The sequence below is a fragment of the Copidosoma floridanum genome, unplaced genomic scaffold (genome assembly GCF_036245765.1).
Source record: "Copidosoma floridanum isolate Cflo_tuat_1 unplaced genomic scaffold, Cflo_Japanese_pri ptg000021l, whole genome shotgun sequence".
NCBI lineage: Eukaryota > Metazoa > Arthropoda > Insecta > Hymenoptera > Encyrtidae > Copidosoma > Copidosoma floridanum.
Window position 1 is genome coordinate 25395854 of NW_028321898.1, and position 19430 is coordinate 25415283.

The following is a 19430-nucleotide window of genomic DNA, read 5'->3' on the forward strand; positions in this document are numbered from 1 at the left end:
TTAATATATCTTACTAGTACGTTTAATTAAAAATTTTTATCATATAGATCATTGTTCACACCTCAGCCCTTTAAATTTCTCAGCAAACTTAGTATTAATCTTCCTCTATTTCTAATACTTTCATACATACGTATACTAATATATCGACTAATAAAAATTAAAAAAAAGTTCAGTCTTTGCATGGAAGAGTAATAATTATTACGTTAATAATACAAAAAGTCTCGTAGTTACTGAGTCGACGAGCTGCAGTTGCGCTCATCACTACCATCGCTGCACTCCAGGTATCCATTGCAGACCCTCGAACGGGGCAGACACTCGCCAAGAGGACACCTATGGCCCTTGCAACTCGTCACCGTCGACGGCACATCCGTCCGCGACATGACTCTCTCGATCCAGCCCATGTAGTGGTACACCTTGGTATAGACTCCCGGTCGATCCGGACGACCGCATCCATAACCGTTTGACGTTATTCCTGCGATTAGATGGGTAAGGAATACCAATAAGTATATACATTTTAAACGAAACAAATTTTCTCTGGTGAAATTACAACAGGAGCAGCAGCTTTACCGTGCAAGGTGTACTTGTTATCCGACTCCAGAGAGACGAGCGGACCGCCGCTGTCCCCGAGGCAAGCGTCCCTCCCACCATCCTTAACACCGGCGCAGATCATTCCCGAAGTGATCCTATACAGAGGCAGGAAGAGCGTCTTTCTGCGGCACTCCTCAGTCGAGATCAAGGGCAACTCTACTTCCTGCAGAGTGTCAGCTGTTTCGAAAAGCCATGATTATAACCGTCGCATATTATTTCCACGAATTTCAAAGTAAAAAGTCGATTCTTACGGAACATGCGTCCGATCTCGTAGAGCTGACCCCAGCCGGTGGCAGTACCGATGGCGCCGCTCTCGGGTTCCGCAGCGGGAAGACAAACGGGTCTCACGTAATCACTGAACTCGAGTGGTTTCTCGAGCCTCAACAGGGCTATGTCGTTGATGAAGCCGTTGTCCACGTACTCCGGGTGCAGCAGGATGTAGTCCACCCGGATGACTTGCTCGTACGGACTGGGGAAGCTGCCCTTGCGCGTGGCACCGATTCGCGCTACCCAGTGCTCGTCTTGGGCTCTGATGCGACGTGAGTTTTCGTTAGTCATGATTTGGAGAAACAGAAGATGTAACGAAAAGATCAAACTAGTCGATTACCGGTAGAAACAGTGCGCCGCCGAAACGATCCACCTGTCGCCGATGATGGCCCCGCCACACTGGTAGTCTCCCTCCTTGTAGAGCGCCACTTGCCAGGGCCAACTACCGGCCGACGAGCTGCCACCCCCGACGATCCTGTAATAACGACCAGAGCGGTGCCTTGAATTATTTGATTTTAGATTTCAAGTGTCGGAATCCTCAGCGCAGTGAGACAAAAAATCGAACCAGTGTCTGATTGTATCAAGCTCTCGAGCTTCAGTACCGTACCTTGCCTGAGATGGCACTTGGGTCCTGATGCCGCACTCAAAGTTCTTGCACTTTACCCTGAGTACCTGGCCACCCGAGCACTTGGTCCTCTTAAAAGTCAAGCTCGTCCTGTCGGTCGTCCTGTCGTCGTTGAGCGCCAGACTGTAGTACGTCTTTTCGATCGATGCCTTGTCCCCTTGCACCTCTGCTTTGTCGAAGTCTCTGTTGTTTCCAAAACCAAAAACAAAAGGTCAACCAACCAATTTACAAAAACGCACCGAAATTATAGAAACAAGAAAAACTTACCGATAGGTGATGGCCCTGCAGACGGCTCTGCCGAGATCCTCTATGGTCCAGCTGAGCTTGCCACGCTGCAGCAGACCCCCCGAGTCGCTGAGACACAGCCTGCCCCACTTGCCGTTCTTCCTGACGCTCAGAAAGCCCTGGTCGTTGTAACTGCTCAGTTCCATCCCAGCCCTCGCGAATGGCGTGGCTGATCCCACCTCCGGCCTCGGGGCTCCCCTCGTCAGGCCATTCTTCCCCAGTTTCGACGGCGATATCTCCCGTCCCGACACCTGCACGTCCGTCCCTACCGTGGTACTCTCCTCCTCCTCGTTGTCGTCATCGCTCGGCTCGCGACTACTCCCCTTGGCGAAAAAGTCACGGTACGTCCTCGAGTCGCTCGAACTCGAGAATTTTGGTTCGTCGTCTATCAGGGCGGCACAGCGCTTCTCGTCCTCCCCGTGTGGACAGTCGCGTTCACCGTCGCACACCCGGGACTGATCTACGCAGGTCCTGCTGTTGCCGCACACGAACTGGCTGGCTTGGCACCAATCTGTTGGATCGGCAAACCGTGCACACATGCTATACAAGGAGAATTTACATATATATGTACGTAGCGAAGAAAGAAAAAGCTGATGCGCACCGCAGTCCGTCTCATCGGAGTAGTCCCAGCAGTCGACGGTGCCATCGCAGATCTTACTCCCGAGCGCCTGGGTCCTAAGGAAATCGGCGCAAGTGCAATTGGCCTCGTCCTCCGCACCGGAACACTCGCCGAGCATGTTGCAGCGCGCGCCAGCCGGTAGGCACTTGCCGTCGCCACACCAGTAACCCGTGCACGTCCCCACTGTTTCTGTAATTCAACGAATAACAATGAGGTGTGAGTTTCGTTGTTATTATAGGTACATCAAAATAAGAAAAAAAAAAAAAAAAAAAAAAAAAAAAAAAAAAAAAGAGCACTCACGTGTTCGTTTTTCCTCTGTAGCGGGCATCATCTTGTCACTCCTCTCCTCGGCCCTGATGAGCGGCTTCGTCATCACGGGCACGCCATCCCTGCTGAGGGTAAAGTTGGTACCGGTCGCGTTGGCTACCACGTCGGCGATTTTTTTTAGTTTCTCGAGGTCCAGGAGGTTCTCCGGCCTCTGGAGCCGCACCGGTGGTGGCGCCGATTCGTTCCTGGGACGTTTAACGAGCGGTGGCTCGTCGCCGGTCCGTACCTCCGCGAGCTTACGCAGACTCTCGACGAGGAACTGGTCCTTGTCCTGGTGCGTGGCCGCGATCTTCCGGTCGGAGTTGAGCTGCTGGGTCGACTCCGTCGAGTTGTCGTCGGACGTAGCATTGCTGATCACGAGCTTCAGGATCATCTGGTCGGCCTTGATACTCGACGAGATCTTTGTGCTTATGGAGGTCACCACCTCGACGATCTGCTCGACTGCCGGCTTATTGTTCTCCGGTTTGGGTGGACCGGCGCTCTGCAGACCGAACAGCTGGTCGAGCAGATCTGTGTCATCCGGGCTGCTGGAGTTCAGCGTCCTGTTCTCCGACTCGGTCACTTGGGGACGGCTCTCCTGGTCCACCTTTGGCCGTGGACCCACCGGCTGTCCGACACCACCTTGAATACGCACGTCGATGAGTATACACATGTGTTTTTATTTCATCATTTGGTTGAAAAAATTGCTCAACACCTTACCTATGTTGCTTTTTACAGGGGCCAGGGTCACTAGCTCGATCACCATGTTGGGCTTCAAGGTGTCGTTGTGGGGGTTCTTTGGGCTCTCAGGAGTGGAGCTCTCAACGGTGAGATTAGTCGCGGTCGGTACGTGCTTGATTATGTCGACCTTGACGAAGGTCGAGTTCCTGGTCCCGTTCTCGTTGTTATCGCCAACGGGCTCAACTGTCGTCGTCTTGGGGGCCCCATCGGCGTTGGAGGCCGTCGCGTTCTTCTGCTCCTCACTGGCGTCCTTGACAAACGTCTCGATCTCCACGATCCTCTCGAGGTTCGGTATCATACCCTGGCCCTTGGTGATTATTGGTTTTTCAATTTTCACGGGCTCGGCGGCTTCGTCGTTTGCCGGGATGTTGATCTTGTCCACGGGTATGGTGTGACTGAAGGGCTTCAAAGTTCCAGGCACCCGGACGAGGGGCGGTTTTGAACCGCCGTTCAGGTCGGGCGTCCTGTAGCTCGTGTAGACCGGCTGCCTGCTGGTGTCCTCTACCGGCTCCTCGGCCACGATGTCGCTGTACTTGTTCCTACTCTCCAATTCTGTATTTTGAATAGAATTACTATAGTCACGCATTTGATTCTCCAATAGTTGCAATAATATCACCAAAAGTGTAATGAGTATACCTAGTTCGGAGTCGAGGACGGGCTCAGCGACGCCTATGCCCGTGAGCAAGGTCGGCTGCTCGTCCGTCTCGTCATAGAAACCTGGGAAGCTCGACACCTGGACACTAGTCTCGTCTTCGGGGCCGCTGCTGGACACCTCGACCGGGGGCGCGCTGTCGGGCATTTTGTCCTTGAATTTGCCGTTCACCCGGAAATTGATCATCTCCTGGGGGACTATGCGGTCGTGCGGAAAGACACTATCCTCGTCCACTGTGATCAGCATCGGCGGTAAAAGGGTGTTGCTCGAGGGCAGACTCGACTGCTTCTTCACATCGGCTGAGGAATCGTTATCGGTAAGATTGCTAGTTTCATAGGCGTAGTACGCGTATATGAATTGTAACGATAAAGTCACCTGTATCATCGATCTTTGGCCTCGCCGTGCTCGTCGTCGTGGTCGTAGAGGTGGTCGTCGACGATGTCGTAACAACGTTCAGACCGGGCTTAACGTCCGCGTTGAGGTACGGCGGTATGATTGGCCGCCAGGGTGAGGTCTCGAAATCAGGCTCGTGGAACTCGTTGAAATGAACGTCCAGCGCTGCTTTCTCGCTCGTACTGCTGCTAGGCTTTACCGTCGTCGTTGTCGTGGTTGAGGACGTGGTCGAGCTAGTTACATCCACTGTAGTGCTCACCTCAGTGGTGGTGGTGGTGGTTGTGCTTCTCGACGGTTTGGACTCGTCGGCAGGTTCTGGTTTCTTACCAGCCGAGCTGGCGTTTATCTTGGTCGCGGTGTAGGTGCCCTTGATCGTCGGTATGTTGGCAAAGTCAATCTCCGACTCGGGATCTACCTGCGTCTCCACGGCTTCGGGCTTAGACTTGAGTTTCGGGTTCGTGATGATGGATATGTTGCGATTTGGACGCAGAATTCCATTTTTGGTGATCATCGTGTTGCGCTGCTGCGTCGGGGCTGGCGGCTTGCTCGGACTCGGCATGCCATCGGGGTTTATCCCTGTTGAAGTGAAAAACAGTCATTTGTTTGTTTTCATCAATAAAGAAGTGAAAATTGTAGGACAACAATGTCGGCAGCTACTTTTGACGATAATGCTCGTGAGGTCGAGTTCCATGTCCTTGAACAGCGAGGCCACCGAGTAGGTCTCCTTGGCAATGATGTCGACGATCGTGTCCTCGACGTTGGTTATCGATCTCGGGATCTTCCTCCTGTCCAGGTACAGCCTGAAGAAGACCTTGAGAGTGTTGTTTTCGAACTTGTCGATGATAGTCTGCTTGTAGGACGGACCCAGCAAACTTCTCCGGAACAGCAGCTCGAACTGAAAATACGTACATCCGTGACACGTTCGTCTCGAAGAAAAAAAAAAAGGAAAAACAAATACGCTCATCGACTTACGATGTTCCTGTACTTTTGTTCCTTCTCTCGAAACACCATGCTCGTGTTGAGCTTCAGCATGGGATTGAACTTCTCGCCCCTCGTCACCCTGAAGCTGCCCACGAAGCCAACAATCGCTGCAACGCGTCGTCATTTAATCATTCGGTCGTCAAATAATAAAAAATCAGTATAGACATAATACATGCATGGTTTGAAAGAGAGACGTACCACTTTTCGTGTCTGTCCGGAGTGCTCCCATCCATAAAGCCAGTCCAGCGATGGCGAAGACGGCTATAAGGACGAGCATCGCGATTATGATGAGCATCGCGCTGCCGACTTTCCAGGTCGAGCTGGCCCTGTTCATCTTCGACGTGTGCGGTGGTACCCTCGACCAGGCCGATCTCGGCGGCATGTAGTAATCATTCTGTGAACAAAATAACGTAATCATTAATTATATGGTTATATATTTATTGCGTAATTAGGAAAAAAAAAAAAAAAGAAAAAAAGATCGGTAACACTATTTACCGATCACATACGTGCGCAATCGGGCTTGGGGCAAAATACACTATCGCCAACTCCCAACCCTCCAGCAATTATACTATCTATCCCATTAAATCTCTTTCTTCCTTAAACCTACATACATATAATTATGTCCGTAGCTGGCACACGTTGAGGCGCCAAGTTCCGGGGAGTTCTTTATATATGCTCTCGCTTCCCTGAAACGTATATACCTACTTGGATACTATACATATAAACTACTCTCCGTGCGCAACTGTTAGTTCTCGTGATAGTGCGGATGATACTTAACATGAGAACACACTCCCCGTGCCCGAGAATATATTCACGTGTACCGTTAGCGCCACTTTGCCGATTTTTGGCGCCACTACCGATATAATCCATACGTATACATATATGCATCGAAGCGATTTTAGAATATTTTTTATAGGGCCCTTCCAACTGAAGTTTTTGTTCGCTTAATTGCCGATACATGTATGTGCATCGTAACGGCGTACCTTATAAAATATACTTGTACACATATTGCATAAGCACCGTATAAACGCAACCGATTACGGTCACGCAGAGAAGTTCAAGAGCGCCTTATTCTGTATACGCATGAGAGAAAATAGCGAGGCGTGCCATTTTACGTATATTTTTTTTTTTGTTTCAGCTAACATATATATGTATGCCGATTTTACGCGGCCATTGGCCGACTTTCTGCTCGCGCGCACGTACGCATATTTATACGCAATAATCTTTCGACTATGCAGTTGTGTTTCGTGGATTACGCGTGTATATACCTCAGATGATGCACCAAGTTTTTCCTCGTGCCAAACATCGACGAGCCGTATAGTTTTACGGGCCAATCGTATAAAAAGTAGTATAGGTTTCTCTATACCGATACATGATGGGCTTACCGTAAATTGTATATTATGCTGTACACCTGGTATGCACTGTTGTTGTGTTATTGCGATTTTAATTGTTTAGCGATCAGAGCTATTTATATCTTTGATAAAATCGTACATGTTATTTTATTTGGAAATTACGATCATCGAGTAATAAAAATAATAACGATCGGATACACATTATTTCTATCGGTGGAGCGCGCGTGCAAGACTCGATTTCCCAAATCCTGTATACGCGTATTAAACATAGCAATCAGGGATTCAAAAAGTACAAATAACAAAACACACAAGTAGGAATATATGTACACACACCCATGTAATTTCAAAAAACGTTACACTCCTCCCCTTTTCTCGTAAGATACACTTACCCACGAAATAAATCTACCGTTACACCCATACTCTATACGGCACAGGCGCACACATATGCGATCTCTTTCGAGTTGCGGTTTCGCGCTAACGACAGCGTGTATAATTTGCGTAAACTTATCCGTCAGCTGCTGTACTTTTTCACTTGTCCCTATGTATATATACATGGGTGTACGCTAACGTTTTCTTAAACGTACATGTGTACAACGACACTGTAGGGAAGGAGAGGAGGCAAAGAGTATATAGATTTATGTAGATAATCGTCGAAACGCCGTTATTATCACGTTGAGAGCTAAGGAATTAAACGGTCAAGAGTTTGGGTGGACTTGACGTAGCAAGTCGATGCTTCCTTTTTTTTTCTCCCAAGGGAAGTGGGATAAATTACCCTCCACAGATGGAAGTACCAAAATGTACGTGTGCTTCGATGGGAAGGAGGGGAAAAGAGTTGCGAGCACGAGTACCAGGGAGATGATTAATCGGTGCTCGTTGGGATATCTGGAATTACTGGCTAAAACATCCTATCTCAGAAGTTTTTTTTTTTTTTTTTTTTTTTTTCATGAGATTCTAGAAACTACAATTTTGAACGTACGTGGGAGATAAAAAAATTAGGTGACATCGCGAAGCGAGCTTTCATTGTCCTTTGTGTCGATTTTCGTGGACTCGAAGGATACGCCCGTCACGCGCGTTGATAACATTATATTATGTAGCGGAAAAAATAGTTGTTCAACACGATGATTTTGACGAAAAAAAAGGTCGCTCATTATAGTTCAAGTTCAGTTCAACGACATCGCGTGGCATGAGTATACGAATCGCCATACTTTGGCTTCTGGCTCACCTTGCCCGCAGAATATACATATAGACTCTCTGATCTTGCACTCTCTTAATCTTTTTTTCCTACTTAAAAAAAATCTAAAATGACACTAATCATAAAAATAATTTTTTAAATATTTTAGAAACTCTAATGATTTTTGCACTTGTATTACAAATGATCTGTGAGTCAGTAATAATACATATCCTTATCGATCACTCTCTCAGTGTTTCAGCATATCAAGTGCGCAGTTTACAGTTAATCCCCGCGCGAAACAGGTTTCCGAAACGCGAACATCGCTTTTCATTTATTTAATCGTAATATGATTCACGTTATGCGCGCGCGTGAGAGAGAACTTGGAATTTATGGTTTTAATTGATGTTACCCAATTCATCGTACCAAGTTGAGGTGTACTGGTTCTTTTTATAAACTACTTTGATAAGGTCGAATATCCTTCTTATACATTGCGATGAGTGAATCTTCGTTGAAACAAATTAGGTCGTGTGTGAATACATAGTCAATAAAACTCGTGCGTGACGTTCAACAAATTGCAAAAACAACTAAAAAGCTTCAGTCTAGAATTTAATGAGGATCTCAAATAATTGAATTAAAAAGACAAAAACTGATGACGGTTCCATTATATCATTTTATTGGAATTTATGGGGTTTTTGCGTTGATTGATAATAGTAACTCGGAGTGCAAGTTATTATTGAACGATCACAACTACATCAGTTTTTTTTTTTTTTTTTTTTTTTTTTTTTTTTTACAAAATTGTAGTGCCAGCAGTACACAAATCTGGATAATTGATAAAAATAATTTTTTTTCCTAAAGTTAAGCTACCATTTTTTTCAAGTCTCTCACGTTGATGTGAACAAAAATATTCCACATTATTTCTTCTGGTAAACTTTCAAAACTCGTTTGACTCAGAACATCCTTGAAAGCTTTGTTTACAGAATCCCTTGCGGTATTCCAAAGCTTCCTTGTTTTGATAGCTAAATCAAGGCGTGTTATTATCACGTATTCGTAATAATCGCGTTCGTCCTTTTCCTTCACAAAGGAAATATATTCCGCGCAATTTCTAAGCACATTTCTATGCAACAACTTGACCAACGAATAAAAACTCATTGTAAGTATGTCAAAGACAGTTAAGCTGTATATGAAAGCTTCTTCCAGCCCATTCAGTAGTTCGTCGTTTTCCAAAATCATTGGCGGCAACTCCTCATGTAATTTATAAAGTCCACTTAATGATTCCAAGAAGCCACTTGGCTTTTTTGTGCGTAATTCAATGACATAGTGAAAAAGTGATAAAAATGTACATTTGCTTAGAACAAAGTCATCAGTGATATCATTGAGGGCCTGTATAATCGCCTTCTGCACAGTTGGAATATCTCTGTATTCCCAAAATAAGCACTTTATGAATAAATCGTCGTCTGTACTCTGATAAGAAAGAGAGTTGTTTATGTATCCGGAGAAGTTTCTATTAAAAAAGAAGACGGTTATCAATTCAAGTAAATTCGTGAATAATTTCGTTTAATAAACGACAAACCTGTGAGTTCGAAAGCCAGCCTCGAGGAGTAGCTCAACGATGCTGTACGAGCGCTGATAGACGGCGCGGTGCAACGCGAGGGCAATACCTTGACAAAGATTCTGATTTGCCTGGTTTATGTTAACCACGTCAAGCAAGCGATCGACGAGCTTTTCGTTACCAAAAGCGATTGCAGCAATAAGTACGTTTAGATTAAACTCATTCTCGTTATGGCTAATTATCAATTGAGGCATTGAATGTTCAAGAGCCTTAGTTAGTGTCGCTTTGTCGACCCCCGTCAGCTTAGCTAGCATCAATTTTAAAAGGTTCTCGTTGTTACGAGCCAAATAAAATGGTGTCTCGTCATTGAAATTGTGCACGCTCATATCAGCTCCTGCAAAAGTGACAACATTCTCAGATGAGATCTCAGCACATTATTGCGTCTGATGTTTCATACGTGAACGTTAAAAATTGATTACCGGATTCAATAAGCATACTAGCAATATTGTACCGTGCTTCGCTCGTCTTTTTCATTTCGAACAGTGAGTGCAGCGGTGTTTCGTTAAAGTAATTTTTGGCGTTGACGTTTGCTCCCTGCAAAAGAAGAGCTTTGACTTTTGCAACATTTCCGTCACGGACAGCCAAATGCAAGTCCGAACTGGCCATGTCGCTGTTAACATCAATTCCTATCTGCAGCAAGATTTCGAGGATGAGACACGTTTTCCCTTTCACGTGATTTTCTTGATGTTTTTTGGATACCATATAGCGCATGAGAGTGTCAGGCGAGAAGTGGTCGTGAGCATCCATATCCTTCGCGTATCTTGATAAAAACTCGATGAATGGAAGTTGTTGGTATGTCAATCTTTGAGAGACATGTACACATGCGCTTAGCAGATTATTGTATATGTTTCTACTCTTTGCACTGTATGAAATCAAAGTGAATTGAATAGAATAGTTCCATCCGTGGTGATGGAAGCTTCAAATTCAAGAAAAATGTGAACATCTTACCCTGACATTACTAGTGTCTTCACAATATAAAAATTATAAGATTGAAAGGCCATATCCAATGGCATTAAATCTTTGCAATCAACGACATTGGGTTCTGCTTCGTGATTTAGAAGCAGCTTAACAATTTCTTCTAAACCAAGAGTTACCGCAATGTGCAAAGCAGTTTGATTGTTGTAGTCCCGGATATTTGGATTAGCTTTATTTTCTAAAAGAAACTTCACTCCATTGATCTGGAAATTTCAAGCAGTCAAAGTTTCATTGAACTCACATAGATAATTAATAATCCTACCTGTTTTTTCTTAACGACCTGGTGCAGTATTAACTCGAAATAGCTATTATTTACATCAGCACCATAATCAAGGAGCAGCTTCATCATTGGCAGCCTATCGTCAGCTTGTACAGGATTTGAATGATCAATGGTGTGGTAGACCATGAACAGAGGTGTAACATTTTTGAGGTTCCAATGATTCACACAAGACGGGTCTCTGATAAATTAAAAAAAATAATTTACATGAGCTTCTGTTAGATCTAGGTTGATTCTTGTACATGAAATACCTCTTCAACAACTCTTCAACTTGCTCAAGGTCGCCGCAGGATACCGCTTGGTGAAGAATATCTTCTTCTTCTTCTTCTTCTTCTTCCATCATATTTTTTCGTTCTTGATGCTTCTTCATACAAAAAGTAAGTAAGTAGATATTTTTTTCACAAAAACAGTGCACCATTTAGTGGTATTTCAGCAATAAATGAACAAATAATTGCTTGGGTTCGTTCGTTTGGTTGTTTTCGAGTATAGTTAAGTTCCACAGGTTCGTTCGCGTACGAGAGTTCTTCTGTGGAGTTTGACGTCACTGTACAAGGCCCGAATTTCAAATGAAAATCACTTATTAAGTGGTACAAAGAAAATGTTACTTGCAAAAATTGATTCATAGTTTATTCAGTAATGATGACATTTTTATACGTATACATACTGTTGAGTTTTGAAGTACAAACATTTGGGTTATTGGTTGTTGATTTAACCTCGTAATTTCACGATACCGTGGTTTTATTTCATATTTCCTTTGAAATTTGTGCGCATTTTTTGTCAAAACATGTAACGCATTACAAAACAACCATATAACTTGGAAAATTCAAACTGTATTGAAAAAAAAAAAAAAAAAAAAAAAAAAAGTTCGGTTAAGTATCGGTATATAATTATCAAAATATAGTTTCACAGGGACCCGGAATTCATTACATTATACCATGTACACAAGAAGCTGTAGTAACGCGTTACGAGACTTTTTTGTTTGTTCGTTAAGTATATGTACCTACTACTTACTCGGTGGAAAAAAAAAGAGAGAGAAAAGTGTTCCAAGGTGGCCAAGTTTGTACACGAGCAATGACCATCAAACAAAATGTTACGAAGTAGGTAAACAAGCCGCATCGATTTGTTCGTTTAAGGAAAAAAGAGAGAGACTCTTCTACTCTACTCTTCGCACCTTTTGTAATTCTAATGCCAACAACAAACGTGGACTTGTACATACGTGGGCCTATAAATGGTTTTTGGTGTGACTTCTTTTAAGGAGACTCGCATACATGCGCCTTAGGTACGCGTTTGAGTTGCGAAGTAACGGCGATTTGTTTGAGATTCTTTTTCCCGAGTAAAAATCTATTGAAACGCCTTTTGTGGGGTAATGGCTGTTTTGTGAGCCAACCGTTAATGTATACATTATTTATACACGATGATACCTCTCACGGGGATGCGTGTTTTCATTATGTTTTAGAAAAATTGATTTCACACATGTTCATAGGCACAATCAATCTGTAGTAAAAAAACCAAAGTAACTATTATGCGTATAATAATGGCCCAACAAGCCCACTTTGACGGCACTACTGTGATGTATGTGAGTCACGCTACCCAATTCGGAAAAGGATACACAATACACCTACTACCTAAAATGTAATCTTATCTTGTGTTTATACTATGCACATCTCAGCAGAATTAAAAAAGTGTCGCTACTGGATGTTTTTAATTTCACTGATTGTGTTTTTCTCGATGTACCTGCAGATTAAATATTATATACTCGGATGATGCATGGATTTTTCATTGACTGCTAATATACTTGAGAGAAAAAAAAAAAAACAAAAATTATGTAGAATATACACTCATCAATTTCGAGTATAATCTTAAAATATTATTGTAACGTGATGCGCACAAACGTTTCATCGCATTTGATGAAAAAATAAAAATCCAACGATCCGTAACGTAAGTACGCGTACCTTCCAAATAGCGCCACGGAATCGGCAAAGCACGGAGAACCGATTTATGTATCGCAGCTCATCCTTTCGGCCAATTTTCTCTCTTCCCGGATAATAGAGGACGCAGGAACGCGTGGCTACCACTGCATGTATCATATAACAATAAATAACAATAATGATGATGCGCACCTTTTATATATATAATGTTACCGATCTATATGCGTGGGTAAGTACGTACGGCTCAAAGAATTTCGACGCGATATGCCTCTCTCTCTCTCTCTCTTTCGAGTAATTGATTTTCATCCTCGGGGGAATCGATTGTACGGCCCGAAGCAATAGACGTCGTGTTTTCCTGTATAATATACAGGTAGTTGGATCTTTGAGAGGGGAACAAAAAAAAAAAAAAAAAAAAAAACGGGAAAGAAAAATTATTAGGAAGCCCGATAAATCGTATAGCGGCGTAGCGTGAAATTTTCACGGTCAGCTGGGTTTTTCCAAGAGGATCGGGGAGTCATACGTATACATACCCTCAGCCCCCCCCCCTCCCCCGTAAAATATACATACTCATTATACATAATAGGGTGGAGAAGATTTGGACAAATGATCCGTGGACATCAGGGGGATTATAAGTAATGAGATTACTTTGGTATGTATACTTGCCGATTTATTTACGGCGATACCTTGGGTGTAATAAAAATAAAACAAAATTATATCGTTTCTTCGGTATAGTATATTTAAAAATAAATGAAGTTATCAGTTTAATTGGGGGAAAAAAAAAAAAATCGGTAAGTACCAGAAGTAAAATAAAGGAAGAAATAAAGGTTCTTGGAGCTGTGATATCATGGTATAGTGGTGGTGGTATTGGTGAGTACCTTACACACACATAAACACATACCTACACGTATGTATTTATACATATAGTTGTTTGTGGCTAAGGCGGTTTGCACTTAGAGCGCGTTGCCGAGCATGTCCAACTATGCAGATCGGCTAAGCGTGGTAACAGCTATTCTCTCTCCTATATATATGTATGACATTCACAACACACTCCGGACCAAGGGGTGATGTATCATTAATACATAGGCGCACCGAACACTTGGGCGGTGTTAACAATATATGATGCGCGCGCGAAGGAGTAAGTTTTTTCCTGTTATAATATACTACTTGCACTTGCTTTTGTGTGCTTTCTTGAGCCGCCAGCCGCAACCTACCGTGTCGTTATGAGCGCTTTTGCTCTTTTGTGGAATATGGTGCGCAAAAAACCGGTATACAATTAATCTTTTTATCTCCATGTGTACATAAGGTTGACCGAAAAGTCAATTTTCATTCAGTAGTTACAAATGGTGAAATCGTCATAAAGGACAGTTTCCAGAGGATGTGCTTATTGCATCTTTTTGCCGATCGATCCTCGAAGGAGCATCGAAGATCGGTACAAATAAATCGTGTTCCATTTGGCAGGGCCAACGAAGCAATCCCAAATTGAGTGGAAAAAAACCCTTGATTGAAGTGGTTAATTAATCGACCGACTGCTAAATGGAGACAGAAAAAGAGCACCGATTTTAACCATCAATGTCATAGAGACCATGGCCATCGTCAGCGCAGGTAATGATATTAACGATCGATTACAACCAAGGGGCTGATCGAAACTCAAAGAGACCTCATCGTTTTTCTTATCTTTTCTTATCGCTGACGGTCAAGCGTCCTTTCGTTTAAGACCGCTATTGTCTTTATATTGTCCTTTTTTGCCGCACGAGAGGAGACAAAGCATGAGAGGGCAATTTATACATCAAACCGAAACTAACTGGAAACAAAAAAAATAAATAAATAAATAAAAAAAAGGCCAAATATCTTAACTAAAGGGAGGACAAAAAAAAGTAGTGCGTGCTGACCAAAGATGAATCAATCGCTCCAACACTTCTGGGAAAGCTGGGAGTAATCCTGTCTTGGCGCTGTAATAACGAGAGAGAGAAAGCGCACGCGTACATATATGTCCAACTTGCTCGACTGGTCTCTTTCCATTCAGTCTTTATATCGCTGTGCACCTGTATACTTGTTATATTGTGTTTTATTTCTTACATACTTACATTACGAATAAGATCTACGCGTACTGGGTTGTACAACTGCAATGATAACACCAGACTATTCAAAAAAAGTGAATATACACATATTGCATTATACATAATAATTATGTAGCGAAAATTAATTAACTTTATTTGCCAAGTAGGTATGATGTGCATGTATGCAGAGGTGTGACCTACCGCATACACACGGAATGAGTCAACGAACCCCGTGTATCCATCATATTTCAAAATGTGACATTCCTGCGCGGATGGTATGACCAAAGTACACGTCGAGTAAGTATTTAAAGCACCATCACCTCCCCCCCCCGCAATAGGTAAGGGCAGTATAATTTCATCCATACATACTTAGAGCCCCTGGAGAGAAAAGTCCGAGCAACGAGTAAAAAAGGAGGGGAAAAAAAAAGTACGACTCTACCATTCGTATATACCTATGTGTACATGTATGTAAAAAAAGGAAGAAGAAAAAGCAGAGGAGGCACGCGGAAAGGAGTTGAACGAACGAACGAGAGGGAAATCCCTTTGGCGCTCCGAGAGGCTGTACAATACTTACAGGGAGAGAGTCACGAGTTATAGGTAGGTGTATATAGGTACCTATGGGTGTACTTGCTGTGGCCACGGTGTAAAAGCTGCACCCATAGCTCTGGTATATAATATATTGTACATCGGTATAAGTCCTCGCTCTGCTGTGAACATATAGAGGTATACCACCGATGTGTACGCAAGGGACGGAAGGGAGCCGAAAAACCGCGGAATGCGCTAATGGCAACCGTACCCCCATACATATATATACATATATGCATGTACTCTTGCACCTATACTCGTAAGAGCTATGGTTTATATTATATGGGTATAACGTGCTTACGAATATACTTAATGAGTTTGCGATTACTTACATTATATGCGTATAGGTAAAGCTCGTAAGGGTATATTTTGGTGTACACTCTCTTTCTCCCTTGTCCTAAAACTTATAAATTGTTTTTTCGGGTCTGCTGTGCAACGCGGGCTTTATGTATATATTTGGAGAAATCCCCTTTTTACGTCACGTATTGTGCTTAAGATTGTTTTTAACTTTAGAGTAGCGAAAATTACGTGATCTATACGCAAAGAGTGACATTGCCAGAAGATTTTACTTTTGGTTTTTAAGTATACGTTTGGAGTATTATATGAAGGGAGTCCAACGTCATCCGCGGTTTATCTCAACCTCATTAATTCAACAGCCAATTATTGGTTTCTATAATGTAATCATTAGTGATATATATGGTACACCAAGTATTGTTAACAATTTTTCATCATAGAATAGACGAAAAATGTTGAAAAATTTCAACATGATTTAAAACGTTAAGAACAATTACTATTATTATTATTATTATCATTACACAGATGTACTAAAAGAACAATAAATTGGATTCTTTAGGATTTTCCATTTTGGATGAACTATACCCCAAGAGGATACGTGAGCTGAAAAACAACCCACTATCACCAATCTTCCTTACATAACTTTCTGAGTTTTCAAAAAATATTTACAATAAATTGAAAACAGATAGATTGTATTGTCCAGGTTTCGTTTGTTTTTACGTTACCGTTCAATGTCTATAGAAATAAAGAAAAACGTTATTTTTTTTTTTTTCATGATCAAATATAAAAAAAATTTACGGTACATGTTTATAATTTGAAGTAAGTTTTTTAATACATGTATAGTCGTGAGGAAGAATATTCAATGTGTACGTATTAAATTTCCATATTCGCTTAGTTATTTTTCTGTTCTGTTATAACAGCATTACTGCACAAGAATTCTTTGTACTATTAAACGATTTTAACGTATTTTAGGTATGGTTTAAAATACAAGAAGTGCTTCATTTTTAAGTTCTTTAATTATAAAAAAGGGTATAAAACTATAGTTGCTGTACACCTAGTAAAACTATTTCCTGAGGTAATTTCGTCGTGATGGAATAAATTTTCTTTTTAGACATCATTTCATGACGTTAACAATTCATTCAAAAAACATGTTTTTCACTTTACAATTGATTTCATCTTTTATCTTTCTAACCAAATGGTGTATGCCAAATGACGTATATTTTGAATTTTTAAACGAATAGGTAACAAGTGATTAAGCTATATTTAAGAAACATATTTAAATAAAAGACTACTTATCGCTTGTCGTATTTAATTAAGCACATTTCACACCACATATTATAAGTATTGCCTATACGCTTCGTGTGAATCATAGTGTCTAAAAGTTGCCATAGAGCATCTTCAAGAAGTTTTGAAGATTCATAGTAAGTATGACTTACATAACGCCAAATTATATCAAACCATTTTATTTATACTAATTAATCAAGATGCTTTATGAGATTTGATAGAAAATTGTGTCTTAAGTAAATAAATTATTTTTATAACAAAAATGTTTTATCAACTATTAAATGCTTCCTCTTCTCTCTCGTGTACGTGTGTGGGTCTGTGAGTATATAATTTGTACTTTGACTCAATTTTAGTTTTACAAAATTTATTTTTCATTCAAAGTAATCATTTAAAAAACCATCAAACTAAAATCTGAAATATTGAGGGTAGCAAAATCAAACTTCAACTGCTATAAGATTTTTACGTACGTGATATTTCAAAGTCTCATTTGGGTAACGTTGTGAAAAAAAAATTCAAAGAAATAATCGAATTTGACGAAACTGAAGCTAAAAATAAGATAAATCATTTAAATTTTAGTAGATACTTTAATAATTGATAATATACGCTTTTTTTGTGATTAATTGTATAAAAATTTAAATATATTTATTGCTTGTAAAAGGTTCCAATTTTTAGGGGGATAATTGACTTCGCATTAAAAATGTGGGGTAAATCGCCATTTTTTAAAAGTTACTATTATTGAGCATGGTATTTTCCATCTCCAATGCTCAAATAGAAAAGTTATGGGAAGGCTTTGGACATTTGTATAAAGTCTACGAATTCGTCTCGGAAAATTCCGGAAATGTCGAACTGAAATCGTCAGCCGCGGATCTTCAACACCAGTCATTGAAAAAGGATCTGCTTGATGCGACCCAAAGGAGCCCGTGGAAAGTCAGTGCTGTGGTTTATTTACATTTTTATTTGAGAGTCCTTACAAGATAACATCATAAACGGCGTATATTCAATTTTTTTCAGACAAAACCTTTGTCGAGATGAAATTTTTTCAACGAGCACTATAATTATAAAGGCCAAGATTTTTTACACCCCGACGATTTTTTTAGAGTTATGACTCCAAATTGTCCAGCACCACAAAAAACTGAAGAAGATCCAGGCGCAGTACGTTTATGTCTTCCAAGTATGAGCTTTCGTATTCGTATGACGAATTGACTTTGCTCAGTAATATTTTTGTCAACGTCGAATTTATACTTGAGAAGGACTGCCAAAGTGTAGTCGAAACGTTGTCACGACACAATAATATTTGAACAGCATTGCCCGTAAAGTTGTTTATTGTCTTTATACATTCCTCGCTGTTCTTGGAATCCTTTTGGCGTTTAAAATGAAAACTGTTGCAAAATGTTTATCATGTTGTGATTATTGAAATAAGCAATCGATTATTTATTATTATTATTATATAATATGTACCTTCCATAAATTCAGTTTTTGATTAATTATTCCTAACGATTTTAGCCCATCAGAGCTGCTCTAATTCTTGAAGAAAATCAAGTATAAGCGAAAAAGTGCCACCTGCAGTTGTGCAAAAGCTGTCTCTTATATATATATATTTTAATTATCAAATTGCTACGTGTGGTATATAATAGTTAGTGGAGTTATGGACTTTGTAATTCATCCGCAACGTCCTGGGACTCTGCGCAAAGTGTGGGGGCCAGGGAGTGACGTTATTGTCATGATCACTATACCCTCGTGATTCTTCCATATATTTACCGATTCATTTTTATTGAAGAGGATATTTGTCGTGCGCTTGTACGTACAGGCATAGGCGTGTAATTACTCGCGTACATACGATGCTTTGAAAAGATACTACACTGGTTGACATGGTAAAATTTACTTGAAAATAATTGTTTTTGTTTTTGTTTTTGTTTTTTCGATTTAAAAATGGCAAAGATACACGTAGTCCTCGCTTCATGTAGACAATGGCCGATACCGATTTATCCGGGCTTCTTCTGAAAAAACAACCCCCTCAAACGAATTATCGTCGTTTCCCTTACAGCAGCGACATTTTGCCTTTTGTATACACGCTTTGCCTACGTACAGCGTACACCATTAGCTAATAAACCGATAGTATCTCTTCCACCGAGGATCGGGCGAGTTTCGCGCATGCAATTTCCTCTCCGTGTGTAGATATGGACATACACATAATTATGTGTGTACCTACCTACACTTTACTATATCTTGTAAGTGCGGTGTGCGGTGTGTATACCCATATACTGCAGGTGTATGGACGTAATGGAATAGTGAACGCATTTTTTTCTTCTTTTTCTCTACCCAACAAGTCGTGAGCTAACCAAGCAAGGAAGAGGATCCGCTTCGTTAGGACGCGACCTTTTTTTTCTTTCCGAGAACTTGCAAGACCGTGGGGTCGGGGGTGGTTGTATACCTCTTATACA

General features: G+C 41.4%; 2 protein-coding genes across 3 annotated transcripts in view; both read right to left on the reverse strand.

Moving 5' to 3' along the window:
• Nucleotides 1-70: 70 nt before the first annotated feature.
• Nucleotides 71-19430, reverse strand: part of LOC106639117 (uncharacterized) — a 39031-nt gene continuing 19671 nt past the window's right edge. Inside the window, exons 2-15 of the mRNA XM_089594811.1 lie at nucleotides 5656-5851; nucleotides 5449-5564; nucleotides 5134-5371; nucleotides 4459-5052; nucleotides 4068-4382; nucleotides 3406-3983; nucleotides 2685-3318; nucleotides 2367-2573; nucleotides 1748-2276; nucleotides 1463-1663; nucleotides 1196-1330; nucleotides 840-1117; nucleotides 568-765; nucleotides 71-472 (exon numbers count right to left, since the gene is read on the reverse strand). Coding sequence (XP_089450937.1) covers nucleotides 228-472; nucleotides 568-765; nucleotides 840-1117; nucleotides 1196-1330; nucleotides 1463-1663; nucleotides 1748-2276; nucleotides 2367-2573; nucleotides 2685-3318; nucleotides 3406-3983; nucleotides 4068-4382; nucleotides 4459-5052; nucleotides 5134-5371; nucleotides 5449-5564; nucleotides 5656-5851 — 4464 coding nt within the window. The 3' untranslated portion in view covers nucleotides 71-227. The remainder of the gene's footprint in view (nucleotides 473-567; nucleotides 766-839; nucleotides 1118-1195; nucleotides 1331-1462; nucleotides 1664-1747; nucleotides 2277-2366; nucleotides 2574-2684; nucleotides 3319-3405; nucleotides 3984-4067; nucleotides 4383-4458; nucleotides 5053-5133; nucleotides 5372-5448; nucleotides 5565-5655; nucleotides 5852-19430) is intronic.
• Nucleotides 8676-11262, reverse strand: LOC106639120 (transient receptor potential cation channel subfamily A member 1-like). Of its 2 annotated transcripts, none has more exons than XM_014352567.2 (6): nucleotides 11093-11262; nucleotides 10827-11022; nucleotides 10538-10767; nucleotides 10009-10451; nucleotides 9551-9923; nucleotides 8676-9481 (listed from the first exon to the last, which is right to left on the reverse strand). In XM_014352567.2, the coding sequence occupies exons 1-6, from the start codon at nucleotides 11257-11259 to the stop codon at nucleotides 8836-8838; spliced, it is 2055 nt and encodes a 684-aa protein (XP_014208053.2). In that variant the 5' UTR covers nucleotides 11260-11262; the 3' UTR covers nucleotides 8676-8835. The 2 variants fall into 2 exon arrangements, with proteins under 2 accessions (XP_014208053.2, XP_089450562.1); XM_089594436.1 differs by having other exon boundaries at nucleotides 9353-9441.

What these genes read in the sequence shown, in the direction of transcription:
- LOC106639120 (XM_014352567.2), bottom strand. Translation starts at nt 11,259, where the DNA reads ATGGTGCACTGTTTTTGTGAAAAAAATATCTACTTACTTACTTTTTGT. An exon ending in AGGTCGTTAAGAAAAAACAG is followed by an intron (nt 10,768 to 10,826) that starts GTAGGATTATTA and finishes TGAAATTTCCAG; the next exon opens with ATCAATGGAGTGAAGTTTCT. An exon ending in TAGTATGCTTATTGAATCCG is followed by an intron (nt 9,924 to 10,008) that starts GTAATCAATTTT and finishes TCACTTTTGCAG; the next exon opens with GAGCTGATATGAGCGTGCAC.